The sequence below is a fragment of the Phascolarctos cinereus genome, unplaced genomic scaffold, assembly GCF_003287225.1.
Source record: "Phascolarctos cinereus isolate Bilbo 61053 unplaced genomic scaffold, phaCin_HiC Scaffold_2;HRSCAF=192, whole genome shotgun sequence".
Classification (NCBI taxonomy): Eukaryota; Metazoa; Chordata; class Mammalia; order Diprotodontia; family Phascolarctidae; genus Phascolarctos; species Phascolarctos cinereus.
This window is the reverse complement of record NW_027555625.1, coordinates 251,225,629-251,252,788: the sequence shown is the minus strand read 5'-3', so window position 1 is coordinate 251,252,788 and position 27,160 is coordinate 251,225,629. Positions and strand designations below refer to the sequence as shown.

Genomic DNA, 27,160 nt, shown 5'->3' with positions numbered 1-27,160 from the left:
TTTCCAGTTTCACTTTCCACCCTCAGAAGTTTGCATAGAAAAGACGACACAGAGACATTCCTGGAGTGAGGGAGCAGTCGGAGGCAGTTCCTCACACAGGCAGGGAGATGCTTGGGGAGATCTGTCCCATCTGGGCCAGGTGAACTCAGATCTATCTCCTGTTTCCAACTGGGCAGGTCCTTATGAAACAATCTTGGTACCCTGGGGGTCTGTCAGCAGCTGGGATGGAGCCTTTTTTAAGGAAACACTTGACTTTCCTATCATTCTTTTGGAACAAGCTTTGGCCCACGAGCATCCCTGATGACTGCATCCCCAGATATCCAGGTCCTGATCCCGTCACAATGGACCTTGATCCTGACCCTGACCCAGAACCCTTCTCTCCAAAATCAAGCAGCCCCCCTCCTGCGGTCCTTTTCATGGTTCTATATGACTTCACAGCCAGGTGTGCAGATGAGCTGAGTGTGAGCCGAGGAGACAAGCTTTTTGTGATCAAAGAAGAGGGTGACTACATCTTTGCCAGGAGGCTTTCTGGTCGGCCAAGTACTGGGCTGGTACCCATTAATTATGTGGCCAAAGCCACCCAGGAGACCTTCTCTGACCAACCGTAAGTATCATAGATATTTACACTTCACTGTTTGACTATAAATCTTTGAGGGGCCGTCAACAGTGAGATAACTGCACCGGAAACTATACTTTTTCAAGTCACTCAGTTCTATTATTTGGGGGATGAGTTCAGGGTGTTGAACCACTCATACAAGTGAGAATTTCTCTGATTTTCCTGACTTTTCCCCTAAATCATGCTTAGAAATTGAACTTTATTTATTACTTCTTACTCTAATGGGCTCTGGTAGCACCAGAAAACCAGAGGCCCTCGGAAATGGAAGCAGTCTAGAAAGGTTTCATATTCAGTGCCATGCCATCAGGAAGTGAATTTCTAAGTCCTGACAATTGTTAGAAAGTCCCCGATTCTTGTTTTTTCCTAAGGATGAATAGGGTCCATCCTTGTGATCTTCTTTGCAATAATGTTCTAAAAGAAAACCAAGGAGCCCTGAGAAAACTTTTTAAAAAATTAATTTGTATTTGATATCTTTTGTTTTCAAATCAGATGGAGTTCCCTATTTCCCTCCTCCTTCCTCTCAGTGAGAGCCAAACAAAGAATTTTTTAAAGTGGAAGAAGAGAGAAAAAAAATCAGCAAAAGCAATTAACACATCAAAAAAATCTGACATTTTAGGCAATATTTCACATCTGTGGACTGCCTCCTATTCCCCCTACCTCTGCAAAGGTGTGTGTGTGTGTGTGTGTAGATATCTTCTCATATTTGTTCCTTTGTTTCAATTTCATTTTTTATGATTTTGCAACATTTATCTTTTGGTTATTTTGCGGTAGTTACTTTCACTCTTTACATTGTTGTTATTATTGTATATATTTGTTTATCTATCTGCTTATTTCACTCTGTATCAGTTCAAATAAGTCTCTCAATGTGAGAATAGCTTCTAAAGAGCATCACATCATTGTAGAAAGAATACTGGGTTTAGAGTAAGAGGATGTGATTCTATCATTATCAGTGTGATTTTGGGCAAATCACTTAACTTCTTTAAGGCTCAGATTCTTTATTTGCAAAGTGAAGGGATTGGACTGAAGTTTGGATTTGGTCAAAGGCAGCGCTTGAGAACCTAGAGTGTCACATGTGGCCTCGAGGCTGCAGGTTCCCCACCCCTGGACTAGATGACCTCTGAAGGCCTTTTGGGCTCTGAATCAGTGAACCTATGATTTAAAATCCTTGTTTGACTCCTAAACTCCTATACTAACAGTTCTTCTGGAACCTTGACTCTATCTTTGTCACCAATGAGTGGTTGTTCAGGAAGTTCTGGACTTGTGTCCAGAGAAATGAGTCAGGGATACTCAGTCCAATGGAAACACAGACAGATAGAACCAAGCTCCCCTCGCATAACTGGGCAAAAAGGTCACTATTGTTCAATATAGCTAGAACTCTCTGGTTCCTGTTGTGGACTTATGAAAATAAAGACTGAGCAAGTATAATTCCCTGTCTGCCCTTTTTGGTGAATGTGAGTCTTCCTGCTTTGAGTAGACAAAGACAATATGTATGAAGAAAGGAAGGAGGAAATGCAATGAGTATTTATTAAGGATTAAGTGAGTTCCTATGACAAATGTAAAAGAAGCAGAAAGCTCAGTTCCTGCCCTTAGGGAGTTTGTGATCTAGTTTGATGAGACATAGCATATAAGCAGGAAAGGGCAAGGAAGGCATGTGAGAGCTTGGTAATGGTGTATCTACCCAAGTGTTGGAAAAATTCAAAATCAAAGAAAGATCATTTTGAGATGGGATTATTCAGGGAAGGCTTCGTGGACAAGACTTCACTCCAACCGTCCTACTGTCTAGGAGACCACAGTTTATGTTGAGTTCATTCCCCATTAGTAGGTTATTTAGCTTCTGTGTTTTTAGTCTCAAACCATTCATAGTATATCCAAGAAAGAGGTCTTCACTAGCACTGAGCCAAGGGATTTACACCAGATTTATTATTTCTTTTTGAGAAAATGGGGAGTTTGAGGCAAGAGGATGAATAATGGCTAAAGATCCCATTGGGAATCAGGGGCAGAAATGTAGAGCACCTGAGGCACCTCCAGTGGGATATCAGATTTGGTTGTAGGCCATTCTTATGTCAGATTCTCTCACCCAAGGAAGAATGTCTTCTGTCATAGTAAGGCTCTGAACTCTCTCTGAGAATATTGTTCTCCCTGCACCTATCTCTGTGAAGGGAGAGGATAATGAGGAGGACCCACGTTGGACAGTGGAGTGCAGGGCTGGACATTGTTATCTGGGGGGTGGTATTCAGAGCCTTCATCCTTCCTTGCCTAACCATGACAAGTCCCCCTGAAGATAATCTGACTCTTATTGATCTCTGAGGAACATGAGTCACTTAGATTTTACTCTTTGTTGTGTCAGAGAAACAGCAGCACTTTCAGTTAGGCTGGAGTGAGGTTGGTTCTCACACAGCATGAGCCATTAGGGTTGGGTGAAAAAAACTGGAAAGAAGAGACCTTTCCTGAGATGACTAAACTTTGAGAAGGTTGCCCTATTTCTCTTGTCTCTGATGTTAAGCTGACCACCCTTTTCTCCTATTCTTCTATACTAATGACATATCCCCCAGGGATATGTCTGAGCCTAGACCCTACAGTCTCCTAGACCCATATTTAGGGAACATTCTATCTCTGAACATGCTAAGCAGATAAAAACCTACTTGCAATTTTCACGGAAAATCATAGGAGCAAATGACAGTGTCTCTTCCCTGGTGTCTGAGCTCAAATCTTTGTCCCTGCTAAAATTCCTCGCTCTTCCTAGATATTGACAGAGAAGACTAGAACCTGCATGGTTCTAAGCAGGATCCCCCCAGTTAGCATGTGCTGATGGAAACTGGTCTGCCAATAGGCCCGGAAGAAATCAGTTTAGCAGTAGTAGTAGTAATAGTAATAATACCTGCCAATATAGCTGTTCAAATTTTTATACTCAGATTTTTATTGAGAAACTTTGTTTTTGAATATCATCTTCTTTCCATTATGCTTCTGCCTCCCTTCCCTTATTATGATGAAGTCACATTCCATTATTACCATATGCTTCAATTTGTTTAGCCATATTCACCAGGCAGTATAGACCCTTAAATTTTGCAGATGGCGCACACATTTATTTAAATACATATATATTCACACAGTTTCCAAATTGCAGCTCATAATAACCATCAGAGGTAAGTACTAGGTATGGTTTTACTGAGTAATCAATCAGTCAACAAACATTTATTAAGCACCCACTATTTGCTGCGTACTGTGCTAGGGTGCTGGGAATACAAAGATGAAGCAGTCCACGCCTTCGAGGAACTGGCTTGCCCATGGTCACCCAGCTGATGTCAGAGGTGGGATTTAAGTCCACATCTCTTCTGACTCCCACATCCAGTACCAGAATGCCACACTCCAAAGAAGATCTATGAACTCAGGGAGTGGCACAAATTTGATAACTGAGCCAGATCTAGCTAAAGGGGGACCAAGCAAGTCCCTGGGCCTGCCTTCTGGGGATCTGTAACTAGTACCAGCTCTTGGAACACTGAAATATAGCTTGTATTGGTTTTAGCTGCTCTCAACATCCTCTTTCAGTGCCCTTTCTTCCCTTAGTAGAATTCCTTCTTCTGTTGCCACTAAGTGGTGCAATGCATAGAGTGCTGGGCCCACAGTCAGGAAGACCTGAGTTGAAATCACATTTCAGACACTTAGCTGCATGACCTTAGGCAATTTACTTAACCCTGTTTGCCTCAGTTTCCTCATCTGTAAAATGAACTGGAGAAGGAAATGGCAAACCACTCAAGTATCATTGACCCCTAAATGGTGTCATGAAGGGAAAGACACAACTAAAACAACTCAACAAAGAAGAAACTAGCATAGCATCTGGCACAGAGTAAGTGCTATATAAATGTTTGGCCTCTATTATTATTATTATTATTATTATTAAATCCACATCTTCATACACTTCCTAGCTGTGTGATCCTGAGCAAATCACAACCTCTATTTGTCTCAGTTTCCCCAAGTGTAAAATGGGTTGTTGTGAGGATTAAATGAGATCTTTTTAAAGTACTTAGCACCATGCCTGGCACATAGTAGGTGCTTAATAAAATGCTTATCCCCTCCCTCCTTTCCTTTCTCTCTCCCTCCCTTGTCCCTTTGTTCCTTCCTTCCTTCCCTCCTTCCCTCCCCTCCCTCCTTCCTTCCTTCCTTCCTTCCTTCCTTACTCCTCAGAGACCCAAGAGAATAACACTCTCCTTCCTTCCAATAACCCTCACTTTCAATATGAGCTTTCCAGAAAGGGTCTGGTAAATTCATTCACCCTGAAGAATAAATAACAAATAAAACAGGCTTAATGTGTTATCTTTCCCATGAGCTTTATTTTCAAATAAAGAACAGAGTCTGAAGCAAAAGACTTGTAATGGTAGAATTTCAGATGTTCCTTGGGGTGGGGTATGGAGGGGGTAATGGTGAGGATAGAGGAATTTTTCTCAGGCCTTAAAATCATACTATCTAGGGGCAGCTAGGTGGCACAATGGATAGAGCACTCAGGAGTCAGGAGGACCTGAGTTCAAATCTGACCTCAGACACTTGACACTTACTAGCTGTGTGACCCTGGGCAAGTCATTTAACCCCAATTGCCTAAAATAAATAAGTAAATAAAATCATACCATCTAAGGCCTCCCACGTTTTCTGAAACATCCATAGACATGGTAATGGTGGTGAGAGCTAAAGGAAAAAAAGAGCTGGCTTTTCAAGTCAGGGTGATGCATTTAGCTGGTGAGGTCTGGGCCACAAATTCACCAATTCAGAGCTGCTCTGTGTGTGTTAGGGAAGAGTATGGGGTTTAGCTTCATGAGTTAGCTGGCTCCCACTAGAATGCTGACCATTGTTTTTTCCTCCACTCGTTGTTCAAATGTTGGGAAGGGAACTGCCAAATGGACTAACCCCCTTGTCCCAGGGAGGCTCTGGCTCATAGAAACCTTAGTGTCAGGGCTGGGTTAGGGAGTGGTGGTGGGAGTCCATGCTATACTGCATTAACCAGCCCCACAAGAGTCCTGTTCCTGACCTGGGGACCAAGCTGGCCTTGGGCAAATGCCTTTCCTGACTTTTGTTTTATGTTCCTCCCTGTGAAAATGAGATATTGCCAGGCTGGGAGAGCTAATGATTATTTGTGGAGCTCTTTGAGATCTCCAGATGAAAGGGCAAAGTGTAATTAGTATCCTCCTCTGGCCCAGACGCAAGCACATCCTGTTGTGGGGGGAGAGGGAGGACTGGTTCTCCTAAGGCAGGGATCAGGGAAGAGGGCTGGGTAGTGTCTACCCTGGTATGAGGGTGTATATTGGTATAACCTGGCCAGTCTGCAAGAAGAAACTAAGGATGACATCTAAGAATGTGCTAGCAAATCCCATTATCACTTTTCTTTTTTAGGTAAATAGTATTTTATTTTTTCAAATTACATGTAAACATAGTTTTCAACATTAATTTTTTATAAGATTTTGAGTTTCAAATTTTCTCTTCATCTTTCCCTCCCATCTCCCCTTCTAAGATGGCAAGAAATCTGATATAGGTTATACGTGTGCAATCATGTAAACATATTTCCACATTAGTCATGTTATAAAAGAAGAAACAGAAAAAAAGGAAAAGTCACAAAAAACAAAGTGAAAATAGTATGCTCTGATTTGCATTCACACTCCATAGTTCTTTCTCTGGATGTGGATAGCATTTTCTATCATGTCTTTTGGAACTGTCTTGGATCATTGTATTGCTGAGAATAGCTAAGTCATTCACAGTTGATCATTGTACAATACTGCTATTACTGTGTACAATGTTCTCCTGGTTCTTCTCACTTCATTTAGCATCAGTTCATGTAAGTCTTTCCAGGCTTTTCTGAAGTCTGCCTGCTCATCATTTTTATAGCACAATAGCATTCCATTACATTCATATACCACAACTTGTTTAGCCATTCCCCAATTGATGGGCATTTCCTCAATTGTCAGTTCTTTGCCCCCACAAAAAGAGCTGCTATAAATATTTTTGTACATGTAGGCCCTTTTCCCTTTTTAATGATTTCTTTGAGATACAGACCATGTAGTAGTATTGTTGGATCAAAGGGTTTGATTGTCTTTTGAGCATGGTTCCAAATTGCTCTCCAGAATGGTTGGATTGGTTTACAACTCCACCAACAATGCATTAGTGTCCCAATTTTCTCATATCTTCTCCAACATTTATCATTTTCTTTTTCTGTTATATTAGCCAATCTGATAGGTGTGAGTTGGTACCTCAGAGTTGTTTTAATTTGCATTTCTCTAATCAGTAGTGGTTTTTTTAATTTCATTTTTTCATATGACTATAGATAGCTTTAATTTCTTCACCTGAAAATTGCCTGTTAATATCGTTTGACCATTTATCAACTGGGGAATCACTTGTATTCTTATAAATTTGTCTCACTTCTCTATACATTTGAGAAATGAGGCATTTATCAGAAACGCTTGCTGTAAAAATTGTTTCCCACCTTTCTGCTTTCCTTCTGATCTTGGTTGCATTGTTTTTCTTTGTGCAGAACCTTTTTAATTTAACGTAATCAAAATTATCCATTTTACATTCCATAATGTTCTCTATCTCTTGTTTAGTCATAAATTCTTCTCTTCTCCATAGATGTGACAGGTCAACTATTCCTTGCTCTCTTAATTTGCTTAGAGTATCACCCTTTATGTCTAAATCATGTACCCATTTTAACTTTATCTTGGTATATGGTGTGAGATGTTCAATGATGTCTAGTTTTTGCCATACTGTTTTCCAGTTTTCCCAGCAGGTTTTGTCAAATAGAGAGTTTTTATCCCAGAAGCTGGAATCTTTGGGTTTATCAAGCAGCAGATTACTATAATCATTTACTACTGTGGCTTGCGTACCTCATCTATTCCACTGAACCACCACTCTGTTTCTTAGCTAGTACCAAATGGTTTCGATGATTGCTGCTTCATAATAGAGTTTTAGATCTGGTAGGGCTAGGCCATCTTCCTTTGCATTTTTTCATGAATTACTTTGATATTCCTGACCTTTTGTTCTTCTCAATGAATTTTGTTATTTTTTTCTGGCTTTATAAAATAATTTTTGGTAGTTTGATTGGTATGGCACTGAATAAGTAAATTAATTTAGGTACTGTCATTTTTTTATTATATTAGCTTGACCTACCCATAAGTGATACTTTTCCAGTTGTTTGGATCTTATTTGTGTGAAAAGTGTTTTATAATTGTGTTCATATAGTTCTTGGGTTTGTCTTGGTAAGTAGACTCCCAAATCTTTTATATTGTCTACAGTTATTTTAAATGGAATTTCTTTATCTCTTCTTGCTGAGCTTTATTGGTAATATATAGAAATGCCAATGATTTGCATGGTTTATTTTATATTCTGCAACTTTGCTAAAGTTGTTAATTATTTCAAATAGTTTTTTAATTGATTCACTAGGATTCTCTAAGTATATCATCATATCATCTTCAAACAATGATAGTTTTGTTTTCTCATTTCCTAGTCTAATTCCTTCAATTTCTTTTTCTTCTCTTGTTGCTAAAGCTAACATTTCTATTGCAATATTGAATAGTAGTCATGATAATGGGCAGCCTAGTTTCACTCTTGATCTTACTGGGAAGGCTTCTAGTTTATCCCCATTACAGATAATGCTTGCTGATGGTTTTAGATAGATGCTACTTTTAATTTTAAGGAAAGCTCCATTTATTCCTGTACACTCTAGTGTTTTTAATAGGCATGGGTACTATATTTTGTTAAAAGCCTTTTTTGCATCTATTGAGATAATTATATGATTTCTGTTAATTTTATTATTGATGTGGTCAATTATGCTAACAGTTTTCCTAATACTGAACCAGCTCTGCATTCCTGGTATAAATCCCACTGGTTATAGTTTATCTTCATGATAAATTGCTGTAATCTCTTCGCTAATATTTCATTCAAAATTTTTGCATCAATATTCATTAGGGAAATTGGTCTATTATACTTCTCCTTCTCTGTTTTGGCTCTTCCTGGTTCAGGTATCATCACCATATTTGTGTCCTAAAAGGAATTTGATAGAACACCTTCGCCTATTTTTCCAAATAGTTTATATAGTATTGGAATTGATTGTTCTTTAAATGTTTGGTAGAATTCACTTGCAAATCCATCTAGCCCTGGAGATTTTTTTGTTAGGGAGTTCATTGATGGCTTGTTCAACTTATTTTTCCAAAATGGGGTTATTTAAATATTTTATTTATTTGATTTTATTTCCACTTCTGTTAATCTGGGCAATTTATATTTTTGTAAATAGTCATCCATTTCACTTAGGTTGCCATATTTATTGGCATAAAGTTGGGCTCCTAATTATTGCTTTAATTTCCTCTTCATTGGTGGTAAATCACCCTTTTCTGTCACTTTTCTTACTTGACCTCCACTCCAGGGTGTGCTGGAGTCAGCTCCAAATGGCTGAGACCCTATTGTCACATTTTCAGTGGGAGCATTTATACTTCTGAAATAATCAAACATTACAAATCAGGGCTTGATTTGTTATTTTATTGATTTCTAGTCTTAAGAAAGTGATGGAGAAAATATTAATAATGCAGATTAGAAGTAAAAGTGTGGTGCAAATATATTTTCCTCTGGAAAGCCAGTAAACATTTCCCAGTAGACCATTTGCTATTCTAGGCTGATGACAATCCAGAACTCTCATCTTCACATTCATACCAGTGGTCATAAAATCCCATCCAAAAGATTACTGGTCAGGTGTGGGGCCTGACCACTTTTTCTTGAGGGCATCACTGGTCAGCCCCATTTCCTGCCCTCTACCCTCCCCACATGAATGGCAGACTTGTTCTTCTTCTCTAAAATCCCAGTATTCTATCTCTACAGACCAACTGAGTACACGATGGAGAAGACCCCTCTCCTGGATGATAGTGGTGGGAATGTTTTTAGAATAAAAAACACAGAAAAATTCCCATCCTAGTCTAGACACCATGAGAGTCCTAATGCATAACTGTTGTTGATGCTAATGGAAACTCTAACCCATATTCTATCCTAGAGGGTACTTAAAATAAGAGAAAAACAAAGTGGAATAGTTATGTTATGTATCATTTTGCTTAAAGAAATAAAGATATGATATGGTTTCAGTTCAATTCAACACACATTTCTAAATCCTGACTACATGTAAGGCATTGTGCCAGACCCTGGGGTTACAAAGACAAAATTCATGTCCTGAAAGAGCTTAATTTGTTCATAACCCCTACTTGAGAATCCATGGTGCTGGGGCAGTTAGGTGGTGCAGTGGATAGAGCATCAGCCCTGGAGTCAGGAGGACTTGAGTTCAAATCCGACCTCAGACATTCGATACTAGTTGTGTGACCAGAGGCAAGTCACTTAATCTCAATTGCCTCACCACCCCCCTCAAAAAAAATTCATGGTATTTCCTCATTATGTGTAAGCAGCTTCCCTACAAGGCCTCTCCTTGATCTTCGGGGTCTTTCCTAATCGGGATCCTTGCTACCTGCTCTGCTCCCTCCCCTCAAGGATAAGGCTTTCTAGGACAGGGATTGAGAGGTCATGGGATCACAGATTTAGAGCTGGAAGGGACCTTGTCATCGTCATTGTTGTTCAGTCTTTTTGTGATCTCATTTGGGGTTTTCTTGGCAAAGATACCGGAGTGGTTTGCCATTTCCTTCTCCAGGAAGGGACCTTAGAGGTCATCCAGTCCAACTTCTTTGTTTTACAGGTAAGGAACTGAAATCCAGAGAGTTTAAGTGACCTGCCCCAGGTCACACAGGGAGTACACTGGCTTGATCCTAATCCAAATCCAGGTATTCTGATTCCAAACCCAGCACCCAAATCCCAGGCTGGATTTGAGTCACAACTGAGTGGTGTAGTCTGTATTTAATGACTGACATTCCTTACTTTGAGGCAGCATGTTATAGTGGAAAGAAGACTGGCCCTCGAGTTTGAGGAGCTGGGTTTGCATCTGGCTGTACCTGAGTGACCTTAGGCAAATGCTTTTATGACTTAGTTTACTTATGTGTGAAATGATGGGGTTGGACCAGATGTTCCCTAAGATAATTTCTAGCTCCAAATCTTGGATTCAATCAAAAAAAGACCTCGGGCTAGAGTTGGGATATACAAAGAAGGAAAACAACAGTTTCTGGTTTTAAGGAGTTTTCACATAAGTCATTGAAGAGGCAGGGTAGTAGTGTATTAGGTAGAATGCTGGATCTAGGGTCAGGGAGATGCAGGTTCAAGTCTTACCCCTAGGCACTTATTAGCCGCATAATTATTTTTTAAAAATTTAATAGTATTTTATTTTTTCCAGTTACATGCAAAGACAATTTTCAACATTCATTTTTTTTTTAAAGATTTTGAGTTCCAAATTTTTCTCCCTTCTCTCCCTGCTCCCCAAGACAACGAGCAATCTGATATGGGTTATACATGACCTGCATAATTCTGGAAGAGTTAATTACCATACCTGGGCTTGAGTTCCCTCATCTGTAAAAATAAGGAAGTTAGACTTAATGATCTCTAGGCTTTCTTTCAGCTCTAAATCTATGATTCTGTGATGCCATGTATGGTATAAGATAGTAGATCATAAGTACAAAGAAAAGCTCTGAACAGAAAGCTAAAAGAATTTTGCAGATGGTGAGATCATTAGCAGATTGAGGGGGTGGGGAAACAAGGGAGGCTTCATGGAGGATGTGATGCCTGAGCTGGGCCTTGAAGGAGGAAAATTATTTCAATGTGGAGAGGATGTGTTTTAGGCATGATGGATAGCTTATCAGAAATACAAGGTCGTAGGAGAGGTCAGGATAAGATCAGACAAGGTGTGATAGTCCCGTTTGCCTGGAACAAAGAGTACCTGAAGGTGAATAGAATGAAATAAGGCTTAAAAGGTAATCTGAAGTTTAATTGTGTAGGACCTTGAAAGTTAGGCTGAGGAGTTAATATAATAATGTGTATGTGAAAGCTATTGAAAATGTTTGAGCAGATGAGTGATGTGGTCCAACCTGTGCAATTCTTTCGACAATTTGGGGGGGGGATGATGAGGTTAAACTGAAGTTATAGCAGTGATGAAAGGAAGGAGTGAATATGAGCACTGTTGAAGAGGTATAATCAATGGGACTTGGCAACTGATTGAACATAGAGAATGAGGGAGAGAGGAGAATCCCAGATAACTGAGATTTCTAGCCCAACTGACTGGGAGGATAGTGGCAGCATCAACAGAAATGAAGATGTTAAGAGGAAGAACAGGTTTAAGGGTGATATAATAATTTCAGTTTTAGATATGTTGAATTGGAGAGGCTAGTGAGACATTCGGGTGGAGATGCCCAGTAGGCAACTGGGGATGTAAAATCAGAGCTCCGAGGAAAGAAATCAAGCCTGAATAGATAGATCTGGAAATCAGGAATGTAGAAGTGATCATTGAAGCAATGGGAGTAGATGAGATAGGGAAAATATTGTAGAGAGAAAAGGGGAGAGAGATGAAGGTAGAGGGATGTATATGTGTGTGTGTGTGTGTGTGTGTGTGTGTGTGTGTAATGCTCATACTTAGGGAGTGGAAGGAGGGAGAGGAACTAGTGAAAAAGCCTGAGGATTTGAATGAGGAGGAAACAGAGAAGAGTTTCAAGGAAAACAAGGGAGGAGAGTATACCAAGAATGAAGGATTTGTCAACAGTGACGAGTCCTGCAGAGGAGTCAAACAGGATGAAGACCTTGGTGAGGGGCAAGGGTAGATAATGGGAATGGGAGCCAGATTGTAGGGTGAAAGAGTGAGTGGATTGTGAGGAAGTGGAGGTAGAGTATATAGTCTATGCTTAGTAGAAGTTAAGGAGGGAAAGGGAGAAGAAATAAAGCTTTTTCTTTTTGTCTATCTTTTTTCTGTGTGTGTGTGTGTGTGTGTGTGTGTGTGTGTGTGTGTGTGTGTGTGTGTGTTTTAGGCAATTGGGGTTAAGTGACTTGCCTAGAGTCACACAGCTAGTAAGTGTCAAGTGTTTGGTCTGAGGCCGGATTTGAACTCAGGTCCTCCTCACTTTAGGACCAGTGCTCTCTATCCACTGTGCCACCTAGCTGCCCCTGTCTATCTTTTTTCAAAAGAGATTTTGGGCATTTTATCATGCTCACAGGCAGAGAAGACAGAACCAGGAAAGAAGGAGAGATTAAAATGAGAGAGAAGGAATGGTCAATGGAGCAATTTCTTTTGCAAAACCTTCCTTTGGTTATCCTCAAGGGGAGCAGAGATGGGAGATTGGGCAGGAAAGACAGTAAATGAGCCGCTGCCCAGGTGGTTTGGACCAGATGCCCAGGTCTCAAGGTCTATGTGGCAGAAGGCAGGCTACACTTGCTTTGTCCCCCTATGAGTAGCCATCGCCCCAGACATTATTACTGTCCTCTACTCATGAAATTCATCGACTACTTCATGTCATTGCTCCCATTGTTCTCCTGGAGAATACTCCCCCTCTTTTCTCTCTTAAAATTCAATATAATTCAAATTTATCAAGTGCTTACTATGGGTCAGGCACTGTGCTAGAGCTTAGGGATACAAAGACAAAAATGAAATAGTCCCTGCCCTCACAGAGCTTATATTTTAGTCAGAGGAATCAACATTTTCACGCATACGCAAATTCAAAATACATATAAAGTTAATAAGTCATTTGGGGACAGGGGTGTGGGGGTAGAAAAAGCAACAGCAGCTGAGTCAATTGGAAAAGGAATCAAAATGCCAGAGGATGGCATTTCATTTGCACTCCAAGAGTATTTAAGGATCCTAAGGGGTAAAAATGGTGAGGGAGAATATTTTTGGGTATGAAGGACTAGCTGTGCAGAAGCACAGGGCTGGGTTATGGAATATTGGGTATGAGGAAGAGCGGTAGGTGAGTGTGACTGTTAAGTGAAGCATATTTTGGGGAATAATGTGAAATCAACCTGGAAAGGATAGGCTGCATTCAGATTGTGAAGGTTTTTAAGTGACAAACAAATACATTTAAATTTTATATTAGAAATAGAGAAGTTATGCTTTAGGGGAATGATAGAGGAATGATGGGCCTCACATTATTGGTGAGTGGGTGTAAGAGGCATCTATGTTTCAACCCCCCCCCAAAAGGACCTTTCTATCCAAGCCCTGTCCATCCTTTAAAGCCCACCATAACTAGGAAGCCTTCCCTAAGCACCCAAGACCATTGCTCTCTCCTTTCTCTGAGCTCCCATGGCAGTGTAGAAGTCTTAGTATAAGCTCTTAGTGCTAGAAGGACCTTGGATGTCATGAAGTCCAACCTTACTTTACAGATGAAATTTTCCTAGGTTACGTAAAGAGAGTGACAGAGCTGGCTCTTGATACAGGCCTCCTGACATACATTTCATTGCCCTTTCCATCATGCAGGGAAGCAGGAAGTTGGTGCTTGATGCATATTTATTGAATTGAGAAGGATTAGAATTTCCATTGGAAAAAATGAGGAAGCAGGAGGGCTTTAGGCCCTCATGAAAAGAAGTGTGACTACCCTTGCTTTATGTCAAATACCCAGAACAGGTAAGAGCGGGAATACCTTTGTCTTTCTGGGAAGTTGAGTCAGAGTCAAATGGGGTGCTTCCTTTCATGGCCTATGTGAGAGTAGAGTGGATCTGACACATTGGTGAACCAGGGCAGAGAGAACTTTTTCATCTTCCTTACAAGAAAATACTCCTTCCTGGGCACCAAGCCAACCATAGCAGGCCTCACCTGATGACTCAGGCTCATTGAGTACAAGTAGCAGCTGCTATCATTAAAAGTTTAGATTCAAAGAATCTGAGACCTAAATTCATAAGCACTGGGAACAATAAGTCTATTGCCATGTTTCTGTTAATACTGAATCCCTTCCAGAAATCTGCTAGGACTATTTCTCCTTACCTTCCCCTCCCTGGGCTCTAACCCCTTTTATTTACCCTTCCAAATCCTACCTATCCATTGTTCAAGGCTCAAATATCACCTCCTTTATTTATTTGTTTGTTTATTATTAAAGCTCTCCCAAGTACCCAGCCTATACCTGTGTGTCTCTCCTATGAACCACTGGAGCATTTAGATTCTATGTCACATAATAGGTATTTGCTCATGTACAGCCTTCTTGTCTTCTGATTTGTATGTGAATCTTATGTTCACATATAGACTGTGAACTACCTAGGGCAAGGTCTGTCTGTGCCTTCTTGTCTCCACTGAGCTCATCACAGGGCTGGGTAAACAATGGGGCTCAATGAAAGGTGCTGAATTATATTGCTGCTTCCTAGTGGGTAGCTGCCTGAGGGATAGTAACTTCCAGAAATGATTCTGAGTTGCTGCCTGACCTGAGGCACATGGACCATTACTGAGAAGTTTCTTTAGTTCTCTACTGGGCTGAGCACTGGTGTTGGACTATTTACGTGTTTGTAGGGGCTATTCCTCTGGAATAGGGGATCTTACCCTTTTTTGTGTCATGGACCCATAGGTAGTCTGATGAAGCCTATGCACCCCTTCTTAGAATACTGTTTTTAAATGCATAAAATAAAATACTTAGTATTAGAAAGGAAACCAATTTTATTGAAATAGATATGTTTCCCCATATGTGGATCCCACGGTTAAGAACCCAACTCTAAAAGAAGGGGAGATATGGGATCCTGGACTACTCTGGTGGAGTAGGTGTCTCTAGGCAGACCTATGAAGGTGGCCTATCCATATTAGGGTAGTCTCCCTATATTGAGGGGTGCCAGGAATTGATACTGATAGAACTGATAATAAAGGTAGAATTGAACACCCTCACCCCAGCCCTAACCCTTTGCCCTTCCTATAGGCCAAGCCTGACTCAAACTGGTCTGAAAGTTCAGGTTCAAGATTGGAACAAAATGAGATTTTTGAAGTCTATCTAACAGTTAATAAAAAAAAAAAGAGGTTTCCATAGCATGCAAAGGAAACACTGCAATGATCCAGGAGTAGCTCACATAGAAATAGCCCTCCTTACCTATTTGGTCAGCTGCCCAGTGACTTGCATAATGGGGACATTTGTCAATTTAGAGCACTGACTCCTTCTGGGCTGGGGTTTTTTAATTCCCTTAGGTAACTAGGGAGATATATCTTTAAGGCTTAAGCTTTGCCATCTCCTCCCCTACTTCAAAGCCAATCAAGTCTCTGGATAGCTACCTTGCCATTTTGAGGGGAGGGGGAACCAAACTAGCCTAACATACATGTCAGAGACCTTGCTAGAAATAGCTCCTTCCATACTCCTGGAGGAGGCTGACAGGTGGTGGTGATGGCGGAAGTAAGGGGGATGAAGTGGGTGACCTTCCTCAGCAAGGCTTCTAAAGTGCACTATTTGCCTGGCTTGTTTTACAGGTGGTATTTTGATGGGATCAGCCGGAGTGAGGCCCAACAACTTCTGCTCTCCTCCTCCAACCAGCACGGAGCCTTTCTGGTTCGGCCCAGTGAGAGTAGTCGAGGAGACTACTCACTGTCAGGTAATCTCTTCCTGAGAAGCCATCTCACTGTTTCCGACATTCCTGGACCCGCCATCCTGTCCTGGGAGGGTTTGGAGCAGTGATGTTCTGATAAGTGTTTAAAAACCAGTACCCCTGACACCCTTTAAATTTAATCGGTATTGTTATAAACAATTTCTTTATCATTTTCTCAAGTCTGAGCAATCAACAAGACAATACATTAAGTCTTGTTTTGTAGCTTTTGCTGATTTGTAAAAGACACTAAGAATTGTGGGCTCTAGAGCTGGTAGGAACTTGCCATTCGACTTTGAGATTAGCCCCTGAAGGTCTAGGGCTTGGGTGAGTGTCTGGAGGGGCTCTGGAGCTTTTGGAATAGTCAAGAACTCTTACATAACAGAGCACAGTAGAGTGGAGGAGAGATCCATTCGGACAGACCCAAATTGATTCTAGCTTGGACAAACTTGAGATTGGAGGTGACACCCTCAGGAGATTAATTGGAAGGAATACAACCCATTCAGTTCTTTCAGTTATGTTCCCCAAAGTGAGATGGACAACACAGATCCATCCATAGTCTTTGGCCTTGTGTCACTGGTGATAGCCATCTGTTGTCACAGCAGTATTTTGAAATTATGGGAGCCTCACAAATTGTTGTTGGGTGAATAAATGGGATGAGGAGTTTCCCTGTGCAAAAAAAAATGCTATAAATGACATAAGGGAAGGAGGCTCTAACAGAACAATCCAATGAAAAGAACCCTGGACCCTAGAGTTTACCCACTGATTAGCTATAAGTCAGGAACTAATTCTTTCCCATTCTGGATACTTTAATTAACCCATGTAAAATGGGCTAACATTAGTTTACCTATTAGATATTATGAAATGCTTTGTTTTCCTGGGAAGTATAGTGCTTCTGACCAATGAGAGGGTTAAATTCAATTTAATAGGTATTTATTGAGTATTCCCTGCTTGCTTTGTGTATTGCTGGTTTTATTATAAGAGGTCAGGCTGAATTTAATAAGCAGTTATTAAGTGTCTACTATGTGCCAGATATTCTGCTAGGTTCTAGGGATACAAAACAAAAAAAAATAGCCCCTGCCCTCAAAGAGCTTACATTATTACATTATTCGCAGGGTGAAGATGGTGGCATACATAAAAAATTAAATACAATATATACATATATGTGCATATATGTGCTTGTGTACACATACACACATACATACGTACATATAGATCTATATAAACATATACATATATACATATATATGGGTGAGGACCCTGGAAACTGGAAGGATCAGGATAGGCATACCATAGGAGGTAGTTCTTGAACTAGAGCTAGAGATTTTAGGAAGTGAAGAAGAAGAGGACTGCATTTTGTGGATGGGGAACAGCTGGTACAGCGTATGGAGATGAGGCATGGGATGTCATATCCAAGTGGCCGTAAGAAGGTTAGTTCAGCTGGATTGCAGTAAAGTCTGTGAAAGAGAGTAATGTAATAATCATCCACAAAAGGGAGGCTGGAGTTAGATTGTGGAGGTCTTTAAATGCCAAACAGGAGTTTGTGTTTCATCTTAGAGGTAAGAGAACCCCACTAGAGTTTCTTGAGCTGTGCAGAGATATGGCCAGAGCTATGCTTTAGGAATACCCAGTTTTTAACTGCATGGAGAATGAACTGAAATGGAGAAAGATTGGAGGTGGAGGAGGCCAATTAGGACGTTAGTAGATTAGTCCAGACAAGAGGTGAGACTACATGAACAAGAGTGATGGCTGTAAGTATGGAGAGGAAGGAGTGAATAAAAAATGTATGGTGGAGGTAGAATTAACATTTGGCAACTTACTTGGATATAAAGGGTAAAAGAGAAGGAAGAGTCCAGAATGATTCTGAGGGTTGTGAAATTGGTGATGTAAGAGGATGGTGGTACCCCCAACAGAATTAGAACTATAACTAAACTCAAATCTTATCTTTAAGCCTGGATACAGTTTGTGATCTGTCCCCAAACTACAGCCCTCCAAATGCACTTTCCTTGCATCCTGTTCTTGTGGGCCTATAGGGCAGGCAAGGGCTACTTGGGTGGTAGCCCCTTGGAGAGATGTCATATCTGGACAATACTTTCTGGGATATTTAAGATTGTCTAGGCCTTAGCTGCAAGTTAAGCTAAGGGGGGAGATAGCCCCTTTCTTGAATTTAAATATTTCTATTTTAACTATTTCCGAAGTCACATCAATATCTGATTCCTTCGTACAGCCCTATCTTCTGTAGATCTGGAGGGCAGGGGAATGGGAAAGAAAATTATTGTTTTTGTGTTTCTAACTTTGGTTTTTATGTTCCCTTCTCTCACTCTTTCCCTCCACTCCCTTTCCTTTCCTTTCCTTTCCTTCCTGACCTCTCTTTTCCTTCCTCATCCCTTTCCCCAATCTCTTCTTCTCTGTCTTTCTTTCCATCCATCTTTTTCTCTCTTTCTCATTTGCTTCCTCCCCCTTCTATCTTCTCTCTTCTTTCTTCCTTCTCTGTCATTTCTTCCACAGTTCGCACACAAGCCAAGGTGTGCCACTACCGAATTGCCAAGGCCCCAGAGGGTGGCCTGTATATTCAAAAAGGCCAGGTCTTCCCCTGCCTGGAGGAGCTCCTCACCTACTACAAGGCCAACTGGAAGATTATCCAGACACCCCTGCTGCAGCCCTGTGTGCCAGAGGTGGGGCCCTTTCCTTTCCTCTTCTTTTTTCCCTGTCGCCTTCCTCCTTCCATCTCCCCACCTCCCTCCCTATCCCTTACTCTCCTTTCCCCTCTTCCCTCCTTCTTACCCTCTTCCCACTTCCCCAGGGAAGCTGCCTGAAGAGCATCAATGAAACAAACCAACCAACCAGCATTTACCAAGCCTACTTCTGTGTGCTCACTCCTGTGTTCACCTCAGGCCATATGTGGGGGAGGGGGGAGAGACCAGGGTTAAAGGGCTAGTAAGCCCTTTTTTCACACTAGGACCAGTTGTATATGAGGCCATGTCAGCCCCATTAGCTGATAGGGCTATTCCTGACCTATTCTGGAGTCCTGGGGCTTAGGTCATAGACTATGCATTGTCAGGATCCACTGGGAAATGAATTCCAGATGCCCTGGGCTCTATCGTTTACCCTAACAGAGGAAACCGTGGGTGGGAAGGCCTGGTAGGAACATTGCTTTACCTGTTGGATTTGAGCTCAGGGCTAAGAGACAACAAATCAGTTTATCTAGTTTGCCTCCTCTCCTGCTCTGATACAGGAGGGAAATGATAAAATTCCCCCATCATCAGCTGTTAAATGGAAATAATAACACTTCTACCTGCCATCAGGTAGTAATTAATGTTTGTAAAGGGTTGATGGAGGGACACACACCATGAAAAGTGCTACTTAAGTCCCCTGGGTAATTATCTGGGACTCCTAGAACATCCTGCTTTCAGGCCAAGTGTGAGGAAAACTTTTCTGAAATGAGATTTTAGCTTATCCTCCTCGGTTATCAGCAGGAACCAGGCTTGAAATCTAGAGAGGGCTTGGTTTCAGCTTTTAGGAATAGTGACTGCTAACACATCCTGCTTTCCTCTGAAACAGCCAGAAAGACCTGTTAGGACATTGATTTCAGCAAGGTAACTTTCCACACTGTGGGACTGCTTCCTCCTGGGAGGGGACCAAGGAGCTTCCCTTGATATACACCTTGAATCCATTGACTTCCTTTCTTCAGCTCAGCAGCTATGTGTGTGTATGGGAGGGAGGTTTCTTTAGGCACTTCTGCCAGAAAAAGTAAATAGGCTCATTACATGTCAGACCTAGCCAGGTCTATTCATTTTCCCTCCTCTTCCCTGCTCATCTCTGTTTCTGTCTGTCTCTTTTCATCCCTCAGCGGCCTCTGGAGAGGGATGAATGGGAACGGCCCCGTTCCGAGTTTGCCCTTCGAAGAAAGCTGGGAGAAGGCTATTTTGGAGAGGTGTGGGAAGGCTTGTGGCTGAATAAGGTTCCGGTGGCAATAAAAATCATAAAGTCTGGTATGTTTAGGGAGGGATGAGCCAGGGCCTGTGATTCGCTTTACTCTCTCCCATTTTGCCCCATGTTGATAAGTAAGGAAAATAGTTTTTCAGTGAGATAATTAGTAAGGCCAGGATCAGTGTGGGGTTGGAGACTGCAGCCAGGGTAAGAACAGAGTCAACTGACCCAGAGAGGGATGGGACCCAGAAGCTTAGACTTCCCCAAATTCTAGGCTCTCAGGAGTTGGAAGGCACCTCAGAGGTCATGCAGTCCAATGCTGAACAGGTACTCACCCTACAACATCCCTAACAAGTGATCATCTAGCCTTTGGTGGAAGACCTACAGTGATGGTGAACTCACTGCCTCCCAAGGCAGTCCATTTTATTTTTTGACAGCTCTAATTGTTAGGAAGTCTTTCCTTACATTGAGCTTAAATCTGTCTCTACAGCAACTCCTACCCATTTTTCTTTGTTCTGTCCTCTAGCACTAAGCAGAACATTGACTCTTCCTCAGTGATTTTTTAAAATATTTGAAGATGACTATCATGTCTCCCCTCCAAGATGTCTTTTTTCTAGGCTAAGATTCTTCAGTAGATTCAAAAATGGCAAGGTCTCCAGCCCCTTTACTATCCTTGCCTCCCTCCTATGGATGTGCTTTAGCCTCTTAATGGCCTTCCTACAATGTGACACACAGAACAGAACACTATCTAGATGTAGTTTGACCAGGGCAGAGACAAGGAAGCCATCACCACCCTTGTTGACACTCTGCCTTCACTAATATGCTATGAAATCTCTAGCTTTTTTGGTGGACACATATTGAATTTGCAGATCTTTTTCCATAGAACCTTTTCTGGCTGGACCTCCTCTCCCCTTAGACAATTAGCTTTTTGAACCCAAGTGGAGGGCTTTGCATTTATGCTTATTCAACTCCATTCTATTAGATTTGGTCCCTTGTTCTGGCCTGTATATCTTGATGGTTGTCAAATGTGCTAACTCTCCCAGATTTATATTATTTGAAAATTTGATTAACAGACATTTGTAGCTAACCAGTCAAAAGTAACAGAAAGCCAAGTGCGTGAAAATGCAGGTCTTTTCCCCTCTTATGCCATTGTCTGCCCCGATACCCGCCTGGACAAGGTCTGAGAGTCTACTGTTCCTTCTTTGTTCAGGTCTGTAAGGGCTGTGATTGGGGAGAAGGTCGAGCCTGGGTGATGGAGGTTGCCATCAGTGCCCACTCTTTCATATGTCTTCCAGGCCTTCATGGGTCATGCTTGCTTGCTTGCTTTCTTGCAGCTGACATGAAGCTTGAGGACTTCACCAAGGAGATTCAGAACCTAAAGAATCTAAAACATGAGAAGCTGATCAGTTTGCATGCGGTCTGCTCCATAGGGGAGCCTGTATACATTGTAACAGAGCTCATGAAAAAAGGGAACCTCCAGAGCTTCCTCAGCAGTGAGTGTTCCCCTCTCCCCATTTCCTCTGCCAGCCAAACACCTGAAGAGCCTGCTGTCCACTGTGGAGGAAGAAGCCTAATCCCCACAGATGATTGATTGGGTGCTGGTTCCCTTTTTCAGTTCTCCCCATCGTCCTTCCCTGTCGATCTCCCTTTCTTCATCCTCTTTTGGCCCCTCCCTCTTAGGTATATTCTTTGTGTCTCTTATGGTCCCTCTCTTTCGTAACCACCTCAGCCCCCTTTGTTGTCTTTCCCTCACAGTCTCATCTCCCCAAAGCTCACCTGCTTTCAGCAGATACCCCAGCCCCTTTTAATGAAGAGATAATCCATTCAGCAATTGCTATGTGTAGTAGAGGTCTCTTCTTAGCCTGTGGGATAGACAGGAGAATAAGGTGGCACAGCCTCTATCCTGGAGAGCTCATTAGACACGAAAGACTTAGAGAATAATCTAGGTTAGAGTGTGATGCGATGGGTGGCCCAGAGACAAATGCTCTTGTGGGCTATATGTGAGGTTCGTGGGCAAATTTGCTGAGTCTAAAGTGCTGCCTTGTGGATAAACGGATGGCCCTTAGTCCCTTTGGGGCTTTGATATTGAGACCAGGCCCCTATTTGGCCTAGGTAAATACTCTGGTGCATCCATGGGCCTAGAGGAGGAAGCCTATTTCCTGACTCAACCTTAACTCTGACCCTGATACTACTAGCTGGACCCAGATGCCCATTAGTTCTATTGTTAGGGCCCTATCCATAGTTACAAAGAATTCACTAATGATAATAATGATGTTCATGATAACAGTAACAACCTCTCAGCCTCTATTTCCCCACCTGCATAATGGGATTAATGATACTGATTTACTTTCCAGAGAACCTATGGGGCTTAATTAAGAAACATGTACTGAGCTCTTTGAAGATAAAAAATCCTTTCTGATTACATCGATAATAATTACACATTTTAAGAAGGAAAATGATGTCCATTTGACAAGTTTTGCTCTCACCAGGGAAGGGCTAGCTCTTGGCTTAGCTGCTCCAATATGTCACTATTGGGATGGTTCTAGTTTGTAGGACATTCCTGGCTGTGAGCTCTTTAGCTCCCACAACTTGTGACCTTCCCCTGATTCTTGAGATTATCTGAGTTTCCCAGTTTCCCAACCTTATCCTGGGACTAGGGACATGAATGGAAGGGAGGTGCCTGGGTGTAAGTAAGCAGTCTTTGGGGAATGCCACAGATTCTCAGTCACCTGTGAAAAGTCCTGACCTAGAAAGCCCAGTTTCCTTTCTTTACCTGGATGAATCAGCCTTCCTGAAAGGCCAAGGGTGAAAGAATTTGGAAAGGTTTTGGAAATCATCTCAGTACCACGGCTATGCTCCCCAGAGGATCTGGGCTACCTACAATCTTGCTATGGAAAAGTTTTAGAACACAAGGACCAAGCACACCCCTTTTTTTTGGCTCACAGTTTTCCCAAGGCCTTTTCTGCTCTTCTCCCTCCATACCTTTCTCTCAACATTCTCCCTCTCTCTCTCCTCCTCCCCACCCAACTCCAATACCCTTTCTTATATTCCCCCTTCCACATACATCTCCTCTCCTCATTGTCCTTTTCTCTACCTCTTCCCCTACAGTCTCCTGTTCATCCCTCCCTAGACCCTTCTTTTCCTGCCTTCTCCCCTCCAATCCTCTGTTCCATCCCTCTGGAACTTCTACTATCCCATCATCCTCTGCATCCCTCCCCCTTCTATTCTTTTCCTATTTCTCTTCCCCTCATCTTCATTCATTATCCCTGAATCTTTCCCCTCTATCTCTTACCCATCAGCCTCCTCTCCATCTCCCTCCCATTCCTCTGTAGCATCCTGAATCATCCTCCCTTCTATTCTCTCTTCATTCTTACCTCTATCTCCCCATCGTCCCTCTCTCCCTTTCCTCCACAGCTTTCCCTCCTTATGTCCCCCTGACTCTCCTTCCTCTATACCCTCTCCCCTCATGTCATTTTCTTCATCCCTTTTACAAGATTGTTTCCTTTTATCTCCTGTCACATCCATACCTCTCTATCCTCTTTCTCTGTTTTTCTCCTCATTAGTCTCTCTTCCATCTCTTTGACCACATTCTCTTCCCCTTTGCTCTCATTTTTTCCCCTCCATCTTGGTTTTAGGCCTCACTCTTAAGAATGAACAGTAGCAGCTTTCTGACAATGCTCCCTTTCTTGGTGCTTCTATGAAGAAGGCCCTGTACCAGGCGCTAGAAATGTCCAATGTTCCCTCATCCTCTCAGTGCTCTCCCTGAAAAATAAACCATTCTGGATCTGACCTTGGGGAGGGGGACTCCATCTATGCATGGCAGCACATCCCTAAATATACTTACTGTACTAGATCCTCTCACATCTAGATGCTGGCTGCCTATGATGGACACTTGGCAGGTATCATTGTTTCTGGATTCCCAGCCCTAGGGAGCCTTCATCACCCTTGCTGGCTCAGGACCATGACCTTGAATTTCTTTGCTCATCCTTTAGGTCCAGAAGGGAAGGCCCTCAGTGTCATCCGCCTCATGAGCATCGCCTGCCAGGTGGCTGAGGGTATGACCTATTTGGAGGAGAGACACATTGTGCACCGGGATCTAGCTGCTCGAAACATCCTAGTGGGAGATGACCTCACCTGCAAGATTGCAGATTTTGGCCTAGCCAGGCTGCTAAAGGTCAGGCCAGGTTTTTCTTCTGTTTTTCTCCTTTTGTCCTCTGCCATCAATCTATCCTTAGCCAAGTTATTCCCATCTATATCCCTTTAAATCCTGTCTTCTGTAGCAATAGTTCCTTCTCCATCATATGTGGTTTATAAATGAAACATGTACTGGACCACAATCTGGTTCTGATGCAGTGGGAAATGTCTTTAAGGTGAGATTCAGAAGACATATATTAGAATCTTGAGCTTGCCTCCTAGGGTGTTTAGGTTTTAGGTGACCTATTCTAGGCTCCCCATTTTACCAAGGTGAAAAGTAAGGTCCATAGAACCTTGGAATTACTTAAGATCTCACAGGTAGTAACAGAGCTAGTATTAAAACTAGGTATCAGGATTTTTGTCTTGAGCAAGACACTAAGTTTTGGGGACCCAGTTTCCCTTTTTGTAAAATGATGCAGTTGGACTAGATAAGCTATAAGGTCCTTCCCAGATCTGACTTCCTGAAACTATAAGTCCATATTAAACTTATGGTGGATTCTCCTTGCCTTCCAGTAGTCTTCTGTCTCGGCTCCCTCCCAACACCCACTCAAGCCTGTGCTCAGGAACTGAAATGACCATTAGTGAAATCAAAATGAAATATCGTTAAAAAGTCAACATGGCATAATATTGTGCATTCTTAAAACAAATATGGCATAAGTGACTTTGGTTTCTCCATGGTTTATCTGTGCCTTTGCTTTGTTTCCATCAGCATAAATAATTGAGAGTTGGTTGCAAAGTCCAAGGCCCAATCGATCGGCAGCCCAGAACTAACTGAGGTGTGGGAAGGGGTGATGTGTGTGATGGTCCTCTCTTTTCAAGGTTCCTAGGTTGAGGGGGAACTGGGGGGTGTATTTTGGCTCCTCTTACCCCCAGAATGACTCATTTTTCAGTTGCTTTTTAGGATGATATTTATTCCACAAAAAGCAGCACTAAAATCCCTGTAAAGTGGACAGCACCAGAAGCAGCCAATTATAGGATCTACTCACAGAAGTCAGATGTTTGGTCCTATGGGATCCTGCTTTATGAGGTCTTCACATATGGACAGTGTCCCTATGAAGGTATGGTCCCAAGCTGACTCTCTCTTTAGCTTCTCCTTTGAACTCCACTGTTACCATGGAGCTCACACCTGTCTGACTTTGGATGAATTTCCAAAGGCTCCCATGTAAGTCAATATCTGCATGTCCTTTAGGTCAGTGTTAGGTTTTGTAGAAGATTCTAAAGGAAGAAGAAACATGACTGCTATCCCTTGGGAGTTCCTAGTCTGAGTCAGGGACTTGCTTCAGAGATTGATCTGAACAATGAAGATTTTCTTCTTCAAGGAGTCCTTAACATGATGGGAAAAAGCCCCTTGTCTTCAGGAATTCCAGTTGGATGGGAATAGAGGGACCTTGCTACTACAGGATCCCCAACCTGATGAGGAAGAGAAGAAACATGCCCAGGAAATAGACATCCCATTTCTGACACTTACTTTCTTAATTGAGCAAGTTTCTTAAGCTCCCAAGTCTTCAGTTTTCTCACCTGTAAAATGAAGGTGTTGGACTAGATGATCTCTGAGGTCTCTTCCAGCTCTAGATCTATGGGCTATGATTAAATTAGAGAATATGTAAATATATTGTCTTCACAGAGCTCAAAACTTCCTGTCTTCTGATGGATTTGGAAAAACTTCCTTGTCAGTCAATTTCAGTATGACTTCCAGGCTTGTGTTAGGAGTTGTAGGGAATTCTAAGGGAGGAGGAGAAATGGCTCCATACTCCTGGGCCTCCCTAATCTGAGGCTGGAGAAATTTTCTTGACTCAGACAGTGTCTGGTCTAAGCAAACAATCAAGACTTTCTTCCTTTGATGAGTCTCTTACCTGATGAAAAAAATACAGTCTCCACCTTCAAGAGCTCCAGTTTGATGGGGATAGAGAGGAAATAAGCCCAGGAAAATGAAATTAGACACAGTGAATTAGACACAGTATCAGTAGACCAGAAGAGTCAATTTAGGAAGCCTTTCAGTCAGCTAGGCTTAATACCCTGGAGACAAACCATTGACTGATGCAGTGAAATTGTATTTTTTGACAGGCTCTTTGTGCTTTGGAACAATGGGTAACGAATATGGCTAATTAGGGAAGTCTTCCTGGGAAAAGTGACAGCCTATACCTTGGCTGTCTTCCTCCTAAGGAAAACCTCTTGAAGGGGATGGATTCCTTGGATCTTGACTCTCCTTCTTTCCTAACCCCAATGTATGTTGTTTCTTCCAGGAATGACCAATCAGGAGACCATTCAGCAGATCTCTCGAGGTTACAGGCTGCCTCGCCCACCCACTTGCTCCCCTGAAGTCTACGTGCTCATGTTAGAGTGCTGGAAGGGCAATGCTGAGGAGAGGCCTGCCTTCTCTGTGCTCAGGGAGAAGCTCAGCTCCATCTACAGACGTCTCCATCATACCTTCACATGACCTAGGCCCTGTTGCCTTCCCCTGCTTTCTTTCCCCATCTTCCTGCCCTAAACCAAAAGCTGTACATATCTCCAACCCAACCCCTGGCTTTGGGAACAGAGTTGCCAGTGTCTTCCTGATGCCCTTTCATGGGGAAGGGAGCATCAGGAGAATGCCTGTAAGGGCCCCTAAGGTCTGTGACCAGGAGACTTATTGAACCTGGACGCTCCTTTGCTGTCAGACTCCTCACAGAATCTCAGAATTGGAAGGGTCTTTAGAGGCCTTGTAAATCAACCTATACCCCAAAAGCTCCTACTGCCACAAACTGGACCAGTGGTCTTCTAGCTTTTGCTAGAAAACCTCTAATAAGGGGAAATTCACTACCTCCCAGCACTGCCTCTTCTATTTTCCCTTTATCTCCCCTCTTCTCCTCCTCATTATCCTTCCCCTATGGGAGAATAGAATGTGGAGGAAAGGAACCTTCTTTACTGCTAGTCACTCTCAGGAAAATATTTAATGTAAATACTGTACAGAGAACATCTAAATGTCAAGAAAGAAAATAACTTGGAATAATATGTCTATAGAATTCA

The 27,160-nt window shown here is 42.2% G+C and overlaps 1 protein-coding gene across 2 annotated transcripts; it reads left to right on the top strand.

Moving 5' to 3' along the window:
* Positions 1 to 27,160, top strand: SRMS (src-related kinase lacking C-terminal regulatory tyrosine and N-terminal myristylation sites). 2 transcript variants are annotated; one of them, XM_020981588.2, is made up of 8 exons: positions 5 to 604; positions 15,918 to 16,039; positions 18,539 to 18,705; positions 19,881 to 20,022; positions 21,295 to 21,453; positions 23,953 to 24,134; positions 25,056 to 25,212; positions 26,398 to 27,160. In XM_020981588.2, exons 1-8 carry the CDS (start codon positions 183 to 185, stop codon positions 26,589 to 26,591), a joined length of 1,545 nt encoding a protein of 514 aa, XP_020837247.1. In that variant the 5' UTR covers positions 5 to 182; the 3' UTR covers positions 26,592 to 27,160. The 2 variants fall into 2 exon arrangements, with proteins under 2 accessions (XP_020837250.1, XP_020837247.1); XM_020981591.2 differs by lacking the exon at positions 26,398 to 27,160 and having other exon boundaries at positions 1 to 604; positions 25,045 to 25,192.